The sequence below is a fragment of the Ursus arctos genome, unplaced genomic scaffold, assembly GCF_023065955.2.
Source record: "Ursus arctos isolate Adak ecotype North America unplaced genomic scaffold, UrsArc2.0 scaffold_2, whole genome shotgun sequence".
Taxonomy (NCBI): Eukaryota; Metazoa; Chordata; class Mammalia; order Carnivora; family Ursidae; genus Ursus; species Ursus arctos.
This window is the reverse complement of record NW_026622874.1, coordinates 7,475,009-7,495,814: the sequence shown is the minus strand read 5'-3', so window position 1 is coordinate 7,495,814 and position 20,806 is coordinate 7,475,009. Positions and strand designations below refer to the sequence as shown.

General features: G+C 42.4%; 1 protein-coding gene across 1 annotated transcript in view; it reads left to right on the top strand.

Moving 5' to 3' along the window:
* Nucleotides 1–20,806, top strand: part of DNAH14 (dynein axonemal heavy chain 14) — a 321,838-nt gene that overhangs the window by 109,250 nt on the left and 191,782 nt on the right. Inside the window, exons 25-31 of the mRNA XM_057315759.1 lie at nt 1,124–1,245; nt 3,170–3,341; nt 11,546–11,650; nt 11,738–11,856; nt 12,630–12,704; nt 17,189–17,276; nt 20,161–20,414. Coding sequence (XP_057171742.1) covers nt 1,124–1,245; nt 3,170–3,341; nt 11,546–11,650; nt 11,738–11,856; nt 12,630–12,704; nt 17,189–17,276; nt 20,161–20,414 — 935 coding nt within the window. The remainder of the gene's footprint in view (nt 1–1,123; nt 1,246–3,169; nt 3,342–11,545; nt 11,651–11,737; nt 11,857–12,629; nt 12,705–17,188; nt 17,277–20,160; nt 20,415–20,806) is intronic.

Sequence of the window (20,806 nt, the reverse complement as noted above, 5' to 3'; positions counted from 1 at the left end):
AATAAAAAACAATAAAGAAATGGGCAAAAGATTTAAGCAGACATTTCACCAACGAAATTATTTGGATGGGAAATAAACATATGAAAAGATGCTTCACTTCATTATTCATCAGGGAAAAGTTAGAATCCCGGTGAGGTGCCACCATACACCTTATGACTGACTAAAACTAAAAAGACTGGTGATCCCTGGTGTTGGTGAGGAAGCAGCGGAACAGGGAACTCTCGCACACTGCTGTGTGAGAGGTAAAATGTTACAGTAGCTTCAAAGGTTTCTTAAAAAGTTAAAAAAATAGTCCTACCATGTGATGTAGGCATTCCACTCGTAGGTATTTACCCCAAAGAAAGGAAAGCTTATGTCCATATGGAGACTGACATGTGAATATTCATAGCAGCGATATCCACAATAGCCAAACTATGGAAAGAGCCCAGATGTCTGTCGACAGATGAATGGATAAAGAAGATGTGGTCTATATATACAATGAAATACTACTCAGCCATCAAAAAAAATCTTGCCATTTGCAACAACGTGGATGGAACTAGAGGGTATTATGTTAAACAAAATAACTCAGAGAAAGACAATTACCATATGATCTCACTCATGCGGAATTTAAGACAAAACAGGATCATAGGGGAAGAGAGAAAAAATTAAACAAGATGAAGTCAGAGAGGGAGACAAGCCATAAGAGACTCTTAATCATAGGAAACAAACTGAGGATTGCTGGAGGGGCAGGGGAGGGGGAATGGGGTAACTGGGTGATGGACATTAAGGAGGGTATGTGATGTAATGAGCACTGGGTATAAGACTGGTGAATCATTGACCTCTACCTCTGAAATTAATAGTACGTTATATGTTAATTAATTGAATTTAAATTTAAAAATTTTTTTAAAAATAAAATATGCATATATTTTTAAAATATTTGTATGTTATATAATAAATAAAACAGAAAATTGCATGAACAGAACATCTCAAACGTCCCCCAGAACTAAATATAATTAGATTTACATTTATTTATGGGACCCTTTATAATACTGTCGCTGTGTCAGTGACTGATAGTCACTTTTGATGTCAGTATTTTTACTAAATGAATCTTTAGACTTTACGAATGTGTGTGTTCGTCTTACAGGATATTGTGGATCAGTGGGATCGGAACTTGACTCTCTTCTCTCATACTCTCGAGGAGTGGATGCATTGTCAAAGAAATTGGCTTTATCTTGAACCAGTCTTTCATTCTGTAGAAATACAAAGGTAAAAAAAGCCATAAAGAGGTTAAAAAAAATGCATGGTGGATATTTATTGCCTATAAATCCTGAGAAGTCATTTCTTCAACAAACCCTCTAAAATAATTCACCTGTGGGCACAGGAGTCTTCTCTGAATTTGTTTTCATGAAAGATTGCAAGCATCATTTTTTCAAAGGTCCTATTTCTCATTTGTTGATATAAAACTATGAAGGACTGGGAGAAGAGTGTCAGAGAGGTCATTGTAATCCCTAAACCACAATACTGTGTGTGTGTTTCGTTCTAGAATATTAGTGTGGTTTTGAGATGAATAATAAATGTGTTTTTAATAGCATTCATACGTGAATGGTAGTTTCTTACTTTGGACCATGTGAAAGAATGGAGGTCCTAGACAATTGGTGAAAATTCTACCTTTTCTTTTTATTCATAGCATTCAAATTAATTGGTCTCTCTTTAAAGTGGTCTTAAGAGTGTGTAAGTTGTGACACATGTCTTATTTAGACAGAATTGAAAGTGTTGACCGTAAATCACACAAGCTAGTCTAGGAGCCATTCTGAAATAAGGCAGGAAGCCATAGAGCATGTATTTGTAAGGTGTGTTAGAGCCGATGATAGAAGACCTTGAATGTCAGGTTCAGTGTTGTGAATTTTATTTTAGGGGCAAAGGGGAGCTCTGAGAGGCTCACCAGAGAAAACTGTTTAGAGGCGAGTAGTGCTTTGCAGGGAACAATACCCAGTCTTGTTACACATGTGTATTTCTTGTCGTATGGGTGCTTTAGTTTCTTCTATCTGTAGTTATTCGAGAGTTCCCAAAGGTGAAACGATAAGGAATGTATCGTTTGTGGTTATAACAACTTACTGCCTTAAACTCGAACTTCAGTTACTCTTTCCCAAAGATTTCTTAATTGATGGAAAGATAAGACCCCTAGTTAGAGTGTCCCCAAGTTGTTCTTCACAGGATTTGTGAGAAAAGGGGGCTCTTAGTGAAGGAATGCGAAGTGCTGTACAGGAGTGCTAAAGAAAAGAAGGTCCGCATCTGTCATGGGCCTGTCTTTGACTAGTGGAGAAGGATGGGGGGCCCTCCCAACAGGGCGGAGTGTGAGGAAGAAGAAGGGGAAGAGAGATTCATTAGCGAGGAGTGTTGCTTGGAGAGGATGCTGTCCTTTCCCCTCCCGCCACCCTCTTTGTGAGGTCACACCAGAACGTCCTGTGGAGGTTGGAAGGGTACCCAACAGAGGGGAGGTTGAAGGCACCTCCCTAAGGATTTGTACTGCCCTGAAGAAATGTTTAGGCCCACTGCCCAAAATGGGGACTGGGGTCATGGTGGGGGGGGTTGCTGGTAGAAGAGCTTGACGTGTGTTGCCCCGGGGTTTGGGGCATTAGAAACTAGGACTCGCCTCTTCTCTGGAAAGCTCGGAAGCAGCCTTTAGTAGCAGAGCAGAGAAGTACAAGAGCACACGGTTGCGTGGACCACTGGTTCTCAACCACAGGGGAAATTGCCCTCTAGGGAACATTAGGCAGTTCTAATGTCAAAAAGCACTTCTCCGACAAGATCAGTAGCTGCTTCTTGAGAAGCTCTCTCCAGGTCGCATTTCCTCTAGAATTGCAGGAGCCTTTGTTTTATTACGTTTCCTAGGACACAGGTCACTTTTACTTACTTTATGTGAACTTGTGAATACCTTCCTTACACCTCTCACTAAGTATGGTCTTGTTAAATGATGGACGCGTGTCTGATTTATCCTAGTGTTTCCTACCATGCACATCACCATACATAATAAACACTATAGAATATCTTCACCCAATGATTAGCAAAAATAAAACATGTCACAACATTTTAAAAATTGAGCAATATTCTGTGGAAAATGCATTTAGAATATAGATTTTAATTATAGTACCTTCAAAAGATGAAATTATTTCTGATTTTCTTTCTAAAGGCAGCTCCCAGCAGAAGCAAAACTCTTCTCTCATGTGATTTCCATGTGGAGAGAAATAATGTTAAAAATACAAAACAAACTGGATGCTTTTCGGATAACCACCTCTGCGGGAGTCCTTGAAATTCTACAAAATTGCAACACATGTCTTGACTATATAATGAAAAGTCTGGAGGTAAAACTATAGCAGTCCTAAGGTGGAGAATCATTTAATCGTCGAAACAATGTAATGCACAACAGTAGCTCTTCCAATGCAGATTTTCTTTCTTCTAGCTGCCAACAGTTTTTCCAACTCTAGCCAACTATAGGGTTAATGAAAATACTATCAAAATGAAAAAAAAAGTGGGGTAGACCAATCTAAATGGCCTTAGACAAAATACCAAAAAATTTTTTTAAGTGCCTAGGTTTCCTTATCTGTAAATTGGGAATAATGTTAGTGCCTACCTTGAGGGGCTTTGTGCTGAATGAGATAATGCATTTACAGCACAAGAGCTCGCGCAAAGAAAGTATTTAATGAGTGTTAATTATATTAGCACTAGGATTATTATTAAATTGACAAAATCAGCAAAAAATGAAATGGGATAGTTTATTTTATTTAATTTTAAATCCAGTATAGTTAACATAAAGCATTATATTAGTTTCTGGGATACAGTATAATAATTCAACAATTCTATCATCATTCAGTGCTCATCAAGGTTTGTGTACCCTTAATCCCCTTCACCTATTTCATCCCCCCCCCAACCCCTGTAACCAGCAGTGTGTTCTCTATAGTTCAGAGTTTGTCTCTTGGTTTGTCTTTTTTTTTCTTTTGTTCATTTGTTTTGTTTCTAAATTACACATCTGAGTGAAATCATATGGTATTTGTTTTTCCCTAACTGGCTGACTTCATTTAACATTATGCCCTCTAGATCCACCCATGTTGTTACAAATGGCAAGATTTCATTTTTCTTTATGACTGAGTAGTATTCCATTGTATACACATCTTCTCTATCCACTCAGCTGTGGACAGTTGTGCTGCTTCCATAATTTGGCTATTGTAGACAATGCTGTGATAAACATGGGGGCCATATAATTTTTGAATTAGTGTTTTTGTATTTTTTGGGTAAATAGCCTGTAGTGGAATTACTGGATCATATGGTAGATCTTTAATTTTTCAAGGAACCTCCATACTGTTTTCCGCAGTGGCTGCACCAGTTCGCATTCCCACCAACAGTGCACGAGGTTCCTTTTTTCCCCACATCCTCACCAACACCTGTTGTTTCTTGTGTTTTGGATTTTAGCCATTCTGACAGGTGTGAGATGATTGCATTTCCCTGATGATGAGTGATGTTAGGCATCTTTTCATGTGTATGTTGGCCATCTTCATGTCATCTTTGGAGAAATGTCTATTCATGTCTTCTGCCCGTTTTTAAATTGGATTATTTGTGGGTTTTGGTATTGAGATGTATAAATTCTTTATGTGTTTTGGATGCCAGCCTTTATCAGAGATGTCATTGGCAAGTATCTTCTCCCATTCCATAGGTTGTTGTTTAGTTTTGTTGATGGTTTCCTTTGCTGTGCAGAAGCTTTTTATTTATTTTTATTTTTTTTAAAGATTTTATTTATTTATCTGACAGAGATAGAGACAGCCAGCGAGAGAGGGAACACAAGCAGGGGGAGTGGGAGAGGAAGAAGCAGGCTCACAGCGGAGGAGCCTGATGTGGGGCCCGATCCCATGACGCCAGGATCACGCCCTGAGCCAGAGGCAGACGCTTAACCGCTGTGCCACCCAGGCGCCCCCAGAAGCTTTTTATTTTGATGTGGTCCCCCTTGTTTATTTTTGCCTTTGTTTCCCCTGCCTCATGAGACACATCTAAAAAGAAGTTAGTATGGCTGATGTCAGACACATTACTTGCCTGTGCTCTCTTCTAGGATTTTTATGGTTTCAGGTTTTCACATTTAGGTCTTTAATCCATTTTGAGTTTATTTTTGTGTATGGTGAAAGAAAGTGGTTTCATTCTTTTGCGTGTTGCTATCCAGTTTTCCCAGCACCATTTGTTGAAGCAACTGTCTTTTTCCCATTGCATATTCTTGCCTCCTTTGTTGACGATTAATTGACCATATAATTGTGGGTTTATTTCTGGGCTCTCTATTCTGTTGTATTGATCTATGTGTCTTTTTTTTTTTTTTTTAAAGAGAGAGCACGTGCACATGAGTGGCAAGGATGGGCAGAGGGAGAGAGAGAATCCCCAGCAGGCTCCACACAGCGTGGGGCCTGATGCAGGGCTGGATCTCACAACCTTGAGATCATGACCAGAGCCAAAATCAGAAGTTGGACACCTAACAGAATGAGTCACCCAGGCACCCATCTATGTGTCTTTTTTTGTGTCCGTACCCTATTGTTTTGATTACTACTGATTTGTAGTATATCTTGAAATCTCAGATTGTGATGCCTCCAGTTTTGTTCTTCTTCTCCAAGATTGCTTTGACTTTTTGAGGTCTTTTGCATACAAATTTTAGGATTGTTTGTTCTCATTCTGTGAAAAATGCTGTTGGTATTTTGATAGGGATTGCATTAATGTCTAGATTGCTTTGGGTAGTATAAATATTTTAACAATATTTGTTCTTGCTGTCCATGAGGATGGAATATCTTTCCATTTGTTCATGTCATCTTAAATTTCTTTCATCAGTGTTTTATAGTTTATAGCGAGAGTACAGGTCTTTCACCTGCTTTGTTAACTTTATCCCTAGAAATTTTATTATTTTTAGTGCTTTCGTAAATAGGACTATTTTCTTAATTTCTCTGTTTCTTCATTCTTAGCATATAGAAATACAATGGACTTCTGTATATCGATTTTATATCCTGCAACCTTACTGAATTCATTTATCAGTTCTAGTAGATTTTAGTAGTAGGTGGTTTCTTTATGAGGTTTTTATGTATAGTATTATGTCATTCTGCAAATATCCTTACCAATTTGGATACCTTTTATTCCTGTTTTCTTGTCTGATTGCTATGGCTAGGACTTCCAGTACTATGTTGAATAGAAGTAGTGAGAGTAGACATCCCTGTCTTGTTTGACCATAGAGGAAAAGTTCTCAGTTTTTCTGCATTTAGGATGATATTAGCTGTGGGTTTTTCGTATATGGCCTTTATTATGTTGAGGTATGTTCCTGGATGGACTCTGAGAAACAAACTGCAGGCTTCAGAGGGGAGGGGGGTGTGGGGGAATGGGATAGGCTGGTGATGGGTAGTAAGGAGGGCATGTATTGCATGGTGCACTGGGTGTTATATGCAACTAATGAATCATCGAACTTTACGTCAAAAACCAGGGATGTACTGTATGGCGACTAACATGATATAATAAAAAAATATTAAAAAAATGAACTCATTCTAAAAGCATTAAATTTTTACTCCTCCTCACGTCTTAAGTATATGGTGTCATACTTTACATCCTTTTATGTTGTGAGTCCCTTGACTGATTTTTACATATATACTTATCTTTAATGCTTTAATGCTTTTGAGATTCCTACTTTTCTTATTCCTTATGGTCTTTCCTTTCCACTCAAAGAGTCCCCTTTGAGGAGAGGAAAAAATAAAACAAGATGAAATCAGAGAGGGAGACAAACCATAAGTGACTCTTAAGCACAGGAAACAAACTGAGGGTTGCTGGAGGGGAGAGGGGTAGGGGGGGATGTGGTAACTGGGTGATGGAAATTAAGGAGGGCATGTGATATAATGAGCACTGGGTGTTATATAAAACTGATGAATCACTGACCTCCAGCTTTGAAACCAATAATACAGTATATGTTAATTGAATTTAAATAAAAATAAATTTTTCTAAAAAACAAACAAACAAAAAGTCCCCTTTAACATTTCTTGTAGGTTTGGTGGTCATGAACTCCTTTAACTTGTGTTTGAGAAATTCTTTATCTCTCCTTCTGTCCTGAATGAGATAGAGTGGATATCTCTTGCTGGGTAGAGTATTCTTGGTTGCAGGCTTTCTCTTTCAGCACTTTGAATATATCATGCTGCTCCCTTCTGGCCTGCAAAGTTTCAGCTGAAAAATCAGCTAATAGCCTTATGGGGTTTCCCTTGTATGTAACTGCTTTCTTTCCTCTTGCTGCATCTAAAATTCTCTCTTGATCACTGTTTTTTGCCATTTTAATTATGTGTCTTGGTGCAGACCTCCTTGGGTTGGTTTTGTTGGGGGCTCTCTGTGCCTCCTGGATCTGGATTTCTGTTTCCTTCCCCAGATTCAGGAAGTTCTCAGCTGTTACTTCTTCAAATAAATGTTCTGCCCCCTTTTCTCTCGCTTCTCCTTCTGGGATCCCTATCATGAGACTGTTCTTATGCTTGATGGTGTTGCTGAGTTCCCTGCGTCTGTTCTCATTTTGCATCATTTTTTTCTCTCACTGCTCAGCTTGATTACTGTCTATTACTCTGTCCTCTGGGTGGCTGATCCATTCTTCTACTTCCTTTTTTTTTTTTTTTACTGTTTATTCTAGGTAGTTTATTTTTAATTTCATTTATTGAGTTCTTCATATCTGATTGGTTCTTTATGTTTCCTATCTCTTTTTTGGGGGTCTCACTGAGGTCCTCCACTCTTAAGTCTAGCGTGTAGCTTTATGACCTTTACTTAAAATTCTCTATCAGGAATATTACTTACCTCCACTTTGCTTAAGTCCCTTGCTATGATTTGGGGCGTATTCCTCTGTCTCCTCATTCTGTCTGTTGCTGTGTCTGTTTCTATGTATTAGGAGAGTCCGCTACGTCTCCTGCACTTGCAAGGAGTGGCTCTATGAAGAAGAGGTCCCGCGGTGCAATGTCTCCTCTTCACCAGAAAATGGTTTCAGGGGTGTCTCCGGTGTGCGTTGCTACAGGGGTGTCCTACCGTTGTGGCGGAGCTGCGTTCGCCTTCCGTCCGGCCTGCGAGGGCTCTCTGCCTGTTGTGGGCAGAGTCTGGTGCCTGTGGTGTCGTGGGCCGGTCCGGGGCTGCCTTGGGCTTGAGCTGAGTCCGACCAGGTGTTCGCCAGAGATGAAGTAGCACCAAACTGAAGGCACTTGCCCTGTGTTGTTCCCTGAGAAGCTTCTGTGGGTGGGTGGGGTCTTCAGTCAGACCAGCTGCCTGCCCCCAGCCCACAGCTGGGGCCACAGTCAGACTGGCGTGTGTGCAGTTATCTTCCCCTGTTCCAGAGCATGACTCACTCTGGAGCCGTGCTGGCCCTCGTCTGGGCTGTGCGAACACTGCCTGGCTTGTGGCAGACAGACTCCTGCGGAGGCCCCGTGGGCGGGGGGGGTGGGGGTTGTGGATCCGCAACATGCATGTGGCCAGGAGTGCAGTGCTAGCAAGGTCTGTGCAGGTCTGCCGTGGGAGGGACCTGGAGCTGAGGTCTGGCTGGAGGGGCGTGTCCACACCGGAAGGAGGGGGTTGCTGTTAGCAAGTGAGTTCCAGCTGCTGTCAGAGGATCTAGGCTAGGAGAGGGAAATGGCACCGTCAGCTCCTTTGTTCCTGGAGAAGTGTCCTCCGATCTCCGTCCCTCCAGCACAGGCTCTGAGATGGGTAAAGGACTCTTTCCTGTGTGCCCCAGGTGGTTTTCAAACTGCAGCTTCTGTGCTGTATCTCTGTGGGGCTGTTTGTCACGCAGTCCCTGCAACAGTGGGGACTCCGTTTCCTCTCTCCCTCCCAGCTCTCCTAGAGCCGAGCCACTGATTTGTAAAATTTCAGGTTTTAAGTCCTGTTGGTTGTAAGAACTTGCAAAATTTGACCTGTCTCATTTTCTTTCTTTTTTAAATTTATTTTGTTATGGTATGTTAGTCACCATACAGTACATCATTATTCATTGTTTGCGTATAACACCCAGTGCTCCATGCAATACGTGCCCTCCTTTCAAAGCCAAATGTTAGGAGGATTCATCTTCCCCATGCTGGCTCCCTGTGAGAGGGTCTGTTTCTCCCCCTGGTCTGTGCTCCTGGGTCTCTCTCTTCTTCCACAGACCCACAAGTCTGTCTAGCTCCCCACCACCTCTCTGCCCTTCCTCTCTTCTTCAGTGTGGCCTCTTCTCTGCATGTAGTCGTGGGGTTTGTTCTGCCAGTCTTTGGGTCATTTTCTGAGTTATTTATGCCAATAGGGGTGTTATCTAGGTTTACCTGGGGGGCGAAGTGAGCGCAGGGTCCTTCCCGTTCCACCGTTGTCCCCAGAAGTCCTCGTCTGATGATTTTATAAATTAAGTTATTCCATATATTTAAACATTGCCAAAACATCAGATTGTCAGCTAGACATACATATTTTGAAATATTGGGTTTTAATACCTGAGATTCGTGGTGAATATATTCACTTCACTTCATAAACCAAGATCTCTTTCTGGGTTTTTATCTCTTTTCCTTGTTGAGCACAAGTCACACCGGGTGTGATGACCCCTCCAGAATACCCACATATGGTAGTTACAGCCTATAGAAAGTTCTCTGCCCAGGAAGACCCTCTGCTCTATGAATCCATGAATCGATTAATAATAGCGAGTTTACTGAGTAAGGATTGAGATAAGCCTTCTAATTATTTCTAGTGTATCTTTGGACTGTTACTAAGCATCATTACCAACCAGTAATTTTCCATTTATTCCTGCATTGAGTACCTGCTTTATACCAGGCACTGCTGCTGCATGCTGGGACTCCTGAGATAATTCCCTACTATTGCAGAACTCAAGATCTCTTACAGGAACCAAAGTAGAAAGATACTAGCCTGAATGTATGCTGTGATAGTTTGGGTGGTATGGTCACATGAAAGAAGAGAGATTAACCTAGCCTGGGAGAAGTGATCATTTAGCTGGGTTTTGGAAAAATGTGTGAGTTGGGCAGGTAAAAGGGTCAGGGTGTGTGGGTGGCTGGGTGGGAAGAGTATCCTAGGCAAAGGGGAAGTATAGATCTGGACCCATGAGCAAGTGTGGCATGTTCTAGAGCCGAAACAAGATGGTACCAGTGGAACCTGTTTTGCAAATGGGAAAGTGGGGAAAGGTAAGATTCCCCAGGAGGTAGGGCCAGGTGATAAAGGGCCTTGAATATCACAATGAAGGATTTTGAGCAAGAGAGTGAAATAATTTGACTTAGAAATGTCTCCCTACAAGGGAGCATAGAGTTATGTGTAGATGGGGGGCAGTGAGAATAGAGAAAAATAAACCAGTTATGAGACTCGAAATCCTGGAGGACTAAGGTAAGACGGTGGTGAGGATGGAAGAACGTGGAGCCAGGAGCTTCCGATGGGCGTGTGGAGGAGAAAGGAAAGAGGTCCAGGCTTGTCTGAGATTTCTGGCTTGGCCACCCAAGTGGAAGGGGATCACACTGCAGAGAGAGGAGGTAGGAGGGAGAGGCTTGTGTAGAAACAAGTAAGTTTTGTACATGTTGAAAATCTAACACTTAGGGGACAGCCAAATGAACATCTTCAATCAGCAGTTGGGTATATAGATCTGGGGCAGCGGGAAGTGACAGGAGCCACAGAGCCAGCAGCCCAGGAAGAGTGGGACAGGCGGAGGAGAGATGGGGCAAGCGCCAATCAGCGTTTAAGTGTGGGGACCTCAAGGGATCCTGAAAGCAAATGGTAAGAAGTAGGAGAGTGACATCCCAGGCAGAATGAGGGACAGAGCCAACAGTCACATGCGACGCAGACGTCATGCGACATGAATACTGAGCAGCTCCGGTCTGTCCATCCATTAGCAGAGGGGCTACACGGCAGGGTGCTGGGGTGGCTGAGAGACGAGTTTCTAGACGAACTTTTCAAGCACTGTAACCGTGGAGGGGAGGCGGGCAAGTAGGCAGTAGCTAGAGGAAAACAAACTGCGAGAGGGGGCTGCTTACGTATAGTTTTAATGAGAGGTAAAAGGGGAGCCTGTTGCAAAGGAGAGCTTGCAAGTGCAGGAGAGTGTCAGTGACAACAGGATGGCTTACCCGGTGGCCAAAACAGGCGTCTCCTCCTCTGGAGGAGGGGGACTGAAGACAGGTGTGAGTGCAGCTAAGCCTCGGGGAGGGCTGGGGCTGGAGGGGCCGTGCATGCAGCAGGACATGAGGTGACGACTTACTCCCTGAGGACCCTGAGGACAGGAGAGGAGCAGAAAGGTGGGGGCGGGCAGGCAGTGCTGGTGCTCCAACGGACAGCTGGGCATCTGTGCGTGTGCCTTCACGGGTGGGGTTTCTTGGTTTTTATTTTCATTTGTTTGAGTTTTGCTTTATTAAAAATTATTTTAGCAGTTTAAGAATAAATTAGGCATGGGCTCTTATTTTTACTAATTCTACTCTGTATACTGCAATTTGAATATCATGCTTTTTGTGTGCAAATGTAGGCCCAAATGAGCTGTGATCCTATCATGATTAAACATACATTATGAATGGCAATTTCTTTTGGTTCTGGACAGGACTACCTTGAAATTAAAAGAATGATTTTCCCAAGATTTTACTTTCTTAGCAACGCTGAACTCCTTGATATTCTAGCTGATAGCAGAAATCCTGAGTCGGTACAGGTAATATTATTATTCTCTGTCAGTGATACTATTTCCCAACCAGGTCAGAATTTTATAGTGTTACTGATTTTTGTTTCTGGTCCACAGCCTCATCTTGTGAAGTGTTTTGAAAATATAAAACAATTACTGATATGGAAACAAGAAATCGGGCCTCCTGCTGTGATAATGCTCATATCTGCTGAAGGCGAAACTCTTCTGTTGCCCAAGTAAGACATTCGTGTTACAAATCAAGCATTCAGACTCTGTAAAACTTCCCTATTTAACACCTCTCTTTGGAAATTTCTGGTATCTCATAGAAGTTTGCTAAGCAAACTGTTTCTTCAAAGATAACGTACCTATGCAGAATTTTACTTTTCCGTGTCTATATTTATTGGTATTATCCTGAGTGCCAACACGGGGTTTTATTATAGGAACTTCAGAAGGCAATTTACTATTTGCTTGGCGTTGTTAATGCTGCTCCCCCTGCTGCCTCCCCGCCCCCCGCCCCCAGCCCGGCTGGCTGTGAACGGCTGCAGGCCGGGCTCATCAGCTGGGTCCTGCCACCACACTGGTCCAGTTTGCCAGCCAGCCTTTGGCATGTGGCTCCTTATGGGAGTTGATTAAAAAATGCTGCACCCAAGTGTCCCCATCCACCAGAGTCCTTAACCCAACCCTGACCTAGGCTGGCTGTTTAAAAGAGCCAGTGAGGAATACAAAAATGCTTTGTAATATAATTTATCTAGTTTGTCAGTTCATGTTTTACTGGAACCTCTTAATTTTGTAAATCCATGGTTTTGATTGATGTCAGAATTCCCTAAAGTTAGGTGATATATTGTCTGCGTAGCTTTCCAAATTGAGATCTAGAAAAAAATAAAAATTAGAGAATTGTGGTCCTTTGGCCTGTGAATGTTGTAAGTGTAGAAAAGTTAGTCTACAGCCTTATCAAAGGAGTGAAACATGGATAAAAATTGTTTGCAAATTATTTTTGAAAAAATTATAGGAAAATTCGTGTAAGAAGTGCTGTGGAACAGTGGCTGGTGAATGTAGAGAAAAGCATGTTTGATGTGCTGAAAAAGTGAGTACAGTTTTTAATCCTAAGATTGCATTTTATATATATATATATATATATATATATATGTATATATATATATATATATATTTAAACTTGGTTAATTCTCTACTAATCCAAGTGGGAAGTATCTGCAGAAATGCATGAAATAAAGTCTTTTATGAAATGGGCTTTGATAGAATATGACACCACATGGCTGAATGGAAAATAAGCATTTTTACAGTGTGAATGTCAGTTGGAGAGCATGATCAGGGACCACATTCGGGCGAGATTTGTGTGCTTAGGGCTCATTCGTATCTGCAAACTGGCCAGGAGCTGAACTCACGGCAGGACGTTGCTGCCTGCTTTCTAAGGACCCAGTGCCCAGCAGGCTAGGGCAGTAGTCCCTCCCACTTCTGCTTCCTCGCATTGCTTGCTTGGTTCAGGCTTTATACCTTCCAGTCTGTTTTTTACCTTCCAGTCTGTTTAGAGTGAAGAAAGAGCCTCAGAGTGTGAACTTTTCAGAAAATTTGGCTAGAGCCGTCTTGTACAATTCTAATTATTTGTTGTTGGTTATAGAAAGGCTTTTTATTGGTCTTGAGGTTTTAATATCTATATTTATGAATATGATCCTGAAGCCAACACAAAGCTTCCAGAGCAGAGCAGATTATTACTTACTTACATAGATAACCACAGTGGCTTTCCTTGGCTCCAGTTCTTCGCTGGGGTGATGTGATGAGAGCCAGCTGTCTTTCGTGTGAGGACAAGGAACCCTGAAAAATGCATCTGGGCACTTGAAAGACAAACCGATTTTCACTTACTGCTCTGGGACTTTTGTCAGATAATCTTATTTGCTATTAATGATAGTTCTTTCTCTTTCTTCACAGTTCTTTTAAAAAAGTCTCTTCGTTTTCATGTTTAGGATGACAAATTTTGTGCAGTATTGAAAAGCACAGATGACAGCATCCTTCTTTTGTTCCTAATTTTACGGGGAACGTTTCCAACAACTCACCGTTTGTTTATGATGCTTGGGTTTCTGGGATATGCCCCTCATCAAAGTAAAGAGTTTTATTCTACTCGTTTGCAAAGTTTTTAATAATTAAAGGATGTATAAATAGTTCAGAGTTGTTTTTTTTTAATGAATCTGTCAAGAAACCCAAATACTCTTTTGCCTTTAATTTGTGGTTGTCATGAATTAGAATAACAAAGTTCCTTATGTTGAACTTCCCTTGATTTTTCTGATCATTTTGCGGGTCCACATACTTTATTTTCTAGAAAACTGTACTAAACATTTCCTCCTCTTCTGTGGGTTTGTCCTTACCTTGTTTTATTTCTAGCATTTATTTCTAATAAATAACTGTGTCCCCAGCCCTGTTGGCTCCTTTGACCGTGCCCCCATGTCTGCAGAGTCCCTTCACTGAACTCTCGGGGCGCCCTTCGCATGCGCTGCGTTCTGCTGCTTCACTGCTCCCCACCCCGTTGTATGTCTTCCGGTCATCAGGCTTTTGGTCTGGAGGGGTTTTCACTGACTGTTGTTGCATTGAGTTTCTTCATGTCTTTTGGGGCAGCCATGCCAAAGTCATAAACATTTCCTTTTTTCTAGTGAATGCTCTTAAAATGTTAATGTACAAAGTGAAACATATTTTTATCAAAGCCTATAGTAAATACCTCCGATTTGTCTGCAGTGAGCCTGGATCATTTCCTGATACCCTCCAGTCACCTCCTCCATTTTATAATCATGCAGGATTTTATTCCAAATGAGTTAGTTCTCTGTTTATGGACCAATAATTATCTAGTCTTAGTAAGATTCTTGGTTTGTTTTGGTTTTGTTCATTAGCGATTCACAGGTCTCACATTTTAGAGTTTGTTTTCCTTCTGCTATATATATTTCCAAGTAATTTTTTCCAGAAAACATCTGTGAGTGGCAAATATTTTTATTTTGCCCTCTTACTTGCAGGCTAGTTTGAGTGGAATTAATTTTAAGTTCAAATCCAATTTGTTGAATGCTAGTTCCCCAAAACGTCACCATACCGACATGTTGATAAGACAGAGCTGAGTGTGGGGGTGAAGGAGAAGCCCTGCTGAGACCCCCAGAGCGCCCAGGCACCCAGGCGAGGAAGGATTAAGCTGGAATGTCTGTCGAGCTGTGGCAGTCTGGTTTGCAGCGGGCCTTCCGTGTGGGGCTTGATTACAGCTGGACAGAGATCAGGGGACGGCCGTCTGGGAGTGGAGGACACAGCAGAGCAGGGGCTGCCCTTTGGCGCTGGGCTTTGGAAAAAGCATCATTTTTGTTTTCACACGTGCCCGGACGGTGAGGTATTATCTTCATGACACATTCAGTTTGGCAAAACAGTGTCTTCTACCTGGAAGCCTTTTCTTCGCGTTTGAGTGTGTCCTTGCACTGTTCCCTTTGGGGAAATGATTTCTCTTTCATCAAATATCGCAGGACCTGGTGGTATTTGATCTCACCAGAAAATGTTCGTATTCCTACGTCACTCTCCCCACTGGCGGAGCGACTGTCAGATACTAGCAGCTCTGGAGATGGCCCTGATCGCAGAGAGTGTCGACTCCGGGTTAGAACCGGTAACGGAGCCGTCTGTGGCTGCGTGAGCTTTGTTACGGCTGCTTCCCCAGGTTCCTAGTCGGACCGGCGAGTCCCTCTGCCTGTCCCAGCAGGTACTGGTGCTCAGTTACAGCGGCAGGCCTGCGCGGCTGCAGGTGACAGGACAGATCCCAGTCTGGGAGTGGCATATCTTCCGGTGCATGGATGTTCCTTTCCATTTCCCCTGGACGCCGCAAGCTGCCTTTGTCACTTCCCCGGCACTCGGGTTCCAGTGCTGTGTCGGATGCAACGGCCGAGTCTCGTGGGAAAATGCCAGTGTCAACGAACTTTGGTTCCTTTCTTCCCATCTCTCCACTTCCCTCCCTTCCTCCCTGTCTTTCCCGCCCTGTTTTCCGACGTGTGGTGCGATTGCAGGCCCGATTCTGCTTCTCTCTCCAGCCCCATTGGCCCTCAGAGCTTTCCATTCCCAGTGGCCACCGGCAGCTGAGTATGGGGCAGGGGGTGTGGGGACAGGCAGAGCCCACTGCGGTCCCTACTTAGAAAGCTCTCTCCTCATCGTCCTGAAGAGCCACCCCCGCCTCCCTCTTGTTTTGTCAAACTTGGCAGGAGTGTTCTTTGGTGGCTCTTCTCTTTCTAAAATTCAGTCCCAATTTGCTTGCATCTGCTAGAGACGTTTCAAGTTGTGAATCCCCTGGAGCATACTTTCTTGTGTTCCAGTGTTTTCTATGTGTGTATGTGTATATGTATATATATGATATATATTATTATGTAGTATTCATACGCTATCATTTGAAGAATATTGTTCACGATGAAGACAGGATTATTCAGTCAAAAATCGTGATCCACTCTCTCCCAAGAGACTAGAAAAAATCAGAATAAATATTTCCAAAACCCTGGAGGAAATAAAATAAAGAAAATATAGTGTGCTGTGTATGTGTGTATTTATATAAATATAAACACAGGGGAAAGTGTCAAAAATAGAAGTAAGATCTTAATTAAAAAAAGATTTTGTCAAAAGAGAAATGGAACTACATGTTGTTAGAGCAATGCTACACAAAGTTGTGAATAAAAGCAGTAAGGACAGATCACATAACAGCAAACAAAAAGAAAACAAAGACATAAAATAAAAGGTCATTTTAATTGATGAAACATACATTTGCCACTGATGTTGTTTTGAAATATATAGAAAGTTGTTATAAACCTATTTCTCCTCAGTGGCAGTGAAAATAATAAAATGAAAACAGACACCATTTGCAATTATAGCAAAAATTAGAAGAATCAATATTCATTTTAAAAGTAAACTAAATTCTAAATTATGATGATAAGAAAAGAAGCAGTCGAAGTAGAAGAAAACGAGTGAAGTTTCATGTCAAGAATTTCTGACACATGGCATCAGTGATGAAATGTGAAGATTGATCGATTTAACTATACAGAAACTAAAAACGTCTGAGTGGAAAAAACCCACTGTAACAATATGCGGACATTTTCTGTCGGCACATATTAACTTGATCTTAAATAAAAATGTCTGCATATTTTTCATGAATCCTATTGTTTTCCTTATGATTAATTTTTAAAGGTAAATGCAGGGCTTTACTGCGAAAATTCATTTGATGGTTTCAAATTATTTTAAATACTGATTTTGTCATTGATAGTATTAGAAATTCAAAGCTAATGTGTGTCATCTCCCCCTTTTAGTTTTACCATCCCAGAAACTCAGTGGCCCCATTAGAGAAGTACAGGTGATATTAAAGGGAAATTTAAGGAATATGCATTTGCATGAATTAATAAGGCTCTATTAACTCTAGCATTTGGTCCCATACGTATACCTAAGTTAGAATTAAAAACCAGAGATCCTAAAGGAAAATCCCCCCGTGATCTTGTCATGCTTGATCATTAAATGGCCACTATGATTGCACGTAATAATAGAAAGAAAATGTTTTGTTTGTAGGTTTGTAAGTCAAGGGGTCGAAGACTGGAGCTGCCAGACTTTCTCTGCGTGGGTGGTGTCTCATCCAGGACAAGTGGTCCTCACGGTGGTGAGTTAGTTTATGGATATACTGTCCAGAAAGCAAAAATTTAGAAAGAAACCATTATGAAGGGTACTAATATGTGTCGCTTACTTTGAAATGCATCAAAAAATAAGATGGATGGTTGGATGGAAAACTGAACAGATATGTGAGAAAGTAAATATAGCAAAAAATAAGCAGGAATATAGGTGGTGGGTATATGGGTATTTGTTTTATAATTCAACTTCTTACGGTTTTTAAATTGTTTCATAATAAAACGTTGGATGAAAATAAATCCTAAATTATTTTGTCAGGGACAGCCCTCTGTTGCAGTGTATTTGGTTTCTACTGCTGTCATTAGAAAGTTGCTACACACTTAGTTGCTTAAAACAGCACACGTTTGTTATCTCGCAGTTGTGTCTGTTGAAGGCCTCACTGGTGTCACTGGCCAAAATCAAGGTCTCAGCAAGGCTGCATTCCTTCCCAGAGGCTCAGGAAAGAGTCCCTTCCCTTCTCTTTCCCAGTTTCTAGAGGCCACTGGGATTCCTTCATTTTCAAAGCCAGCCCTGTTTGCATCTGTCTCTGTCTGCTCTTCTGTAGTCAAACCTCCCTCTGCTCACAGGCAGAAAAAGTTCTCCACATTTAAGGGTACATATGATCCTATTGGCCCCACTCAGGTAACCCACAATACTCTCTCCATCTGAAGTTCTTGATTTCATCACTTGCAAAGTCCCTTTTGCCACATCAGGTGACACAGTCACAGGTTCTGAAGAGTCACGAAGGAATATCTTCGCAGGGAGCCTTCATTCTGCTCATGGTTGCTGTTCTGGGCCTCAAGGAAGAAAGAGAAACAAGGTCTGAGGGGATAGCAAGGAAGCCAACACGTAGTGCTTTTAAGAGGAGGAACTCGTGAAGTAATGGTCAAAGCCAGGAGTAGGGAATTTCCCCTGTAGACTGTGTTGAATGAGAGAAGGACAGGGACATATCTCCAGGGACATCCACATTTAACAAGCAGGCAAAGGAAGGGGCTCCATGAAGGGGAAAGCCAGAGGCGTCAGGGAAGCTAAGGGAGCAGAGAGGGAACTGGACTGACGTTTCTCTGCAGACAGTGAGCGGGCGCCATTTTGAAATGCTCTAGAGAGGTCTGAAGTCTCAGTTACGTCTGTCAGTGACAAGAGTCCCCACACACTTGGGAATAGTGGTTCTCTTGCACTGATGGAGGAGGAAGCCCCAGCCCCACGAGTTACCCTCATCAAGTGTCTATAAAGCAGACTTGACTTTATTAAATTCTCTATTAAAGATAACATCACATCTTTTCACTGTGCCTTGCCCCACCACAACTGTCAGGTCTCTGTTCACATTACCTGGGATTAGGGACACAAATAAGGATGTCCGATCTCCCGGTCGCCTATGTCGTGCACTTGACTGAATTTTGATAAAATACTCGAAGATCCTGAGCTGCGAGGGCTTGTGTAAGCTGTTGTCTACAAAGGCAGCAAAATGATGGTGAATTGGTCTGGACATTTCTGTGGTTGACCAGGCATCCAGATAATCAGATCTGCTCTGTGAAGAGAAGATCATCCCTAGATCCCTGGTCCTCCAAACATGCTGATCAAGAAGAAGTGGTTCATTATAGGCTTGAACTGAAATCATTGAACAGACTTTGCCAAATTTCCTCCCCTGTCTGCCCAGCCTGCTGCTAATTCCCCATCCCAGTGTCCCGTTGATAATGTGCCTGTGTGTTCTGGCCACGGAGAATTTCAGTGTGGATTTATCCAGGCCAGAGCACCTGACAGTTACCTTCTAGCTAGCTGAAGAGAGAAAAATCTGGTTCACAGCCTGCCTCACCAGAACTTGCACTGACGCAGCCTAGCAGTGGGGGCTTGGCCCATTGGATGCTCTCTCTGAGGCTGTGAATCTTGAATAAATGCTTCAAACATAGCTGTGCAGTGGCTTTTGACCGGATTCCTCTGTGCGGTAGCCTTGACAACGGTTCCTGCCGCCTCGCCCAGACTTGCTCCTGCCCACATCCCAAGCCACGGTCTCTCTCCTCCTGTTGATCTGCCACATCCTGTCAGAAAGTCAAAGGTGGTTTCTGCTGCATGCATCCAAGAACACGGACTGATACGTCAGGCTCCACACCCTCTCCCCTCTTCTCTTGCTCTGGAAGAAAGTCCCACCACTATACCTCTTACCTCTATGCTAACTATTCCAGTGTTTATTTCTTTATAGCCTTACATGTTCTTAGGCACTTCAGATTCATGAAACCCCAAAACAAACCCACCACGCCCCTTCCCCTTCAGCATGCTGTTCCTTCGGTAGGTGCTATCCTAGGGACTGAAATCACAGTTCACCCAGTCACTGGCCAGAAACCCACAAGCCTCCTGATGTGTTCCCCTCCACTGACTCCCAGGTCAATGTGACCTTAATCCAGTGGCCTTCTTAAAACAACTCTGCCATATGTGGAGAGAGTGAGCCTCAAAAGACGGATCAAATAACGGAAGTCATGTAGAGTTTCTGAAAATTATGATCGCAGACAACATATTCTAGGAAGACTATTTCTGGGGTCAGTTGAGCACACTGTCCTAATTTCTGGAGTTTTCTACCATTATTACTGTGTCCCGGGTTATTACTCAATCTAGTGATGATGGCTAAGAATATAAGATTTCGAAAGTCGAACTATTGGTCATAAATATATTTCAGTTTATTAAAAAATAAGGCCCCAGGAGCATTAATAAAATTCAGTGTCTGACTCTCAAATACATTCAAATGTGTAAGCTCTCTTTCACACACAAATGTACTCTCTCACACACACACACATACACACACACACACACACACCCCCCGTGAAAACATCTGGTTTAATTTATAAAGTTTATTTTTCAGTGATCATCTTTACATCTTCCTTTTTCAGAGCCAGATCATGTTTTACAATGATTGTGTCAAAAGTTTCATGAGTTCTCATTCAAGAGCAGAGCTGGAGAAGGTCCATGCCGGCATGATCCATCACCTAGAAGAGATTGCAGGGCTGGTGGCGCTGGACACCAGTAACGCTCGCACGCAGGCCGTCCTGGGCGCGCTGCTCACGCTCTGTGTGCACTGCAGAGACATCGTGAGGGATTTGCTGCTGAAGGACATCTCCAGTGCGGGCGATTTTGAGTGGACGAGGTAAGCAGATCTCAGTTACGGTGAATTCATTCTCTACCTCAGGTTTTGTCAAACCTGACTTTTACTTTTCTGGGATTTATAGAAATTCTGGGCAGACTGTGTCCGTTTGAGTCCCCTGTGCCTATGTTTTCTTCCGTCTCTTCCACTTTAACCTCCTTCCGCTTCATCTTCCTGGATGGGCTTCGCTCCTCTCATCGTTCAGCCAGAGCACAGCCCTCCCTCAGGCCTCGACTCTTCCCTGTGTGCTGTGCCTGAACACTCTAAACTGGGAAACAAACCAGAGAACGTTTCTAGCCAGTTTTCTACCTCGGAGCACCCTTTCTCCTACCAGGAGCCTGGTAGTATATATTCTTACATATGTATTTCATACATGAAACAGCACAAATGTGAAA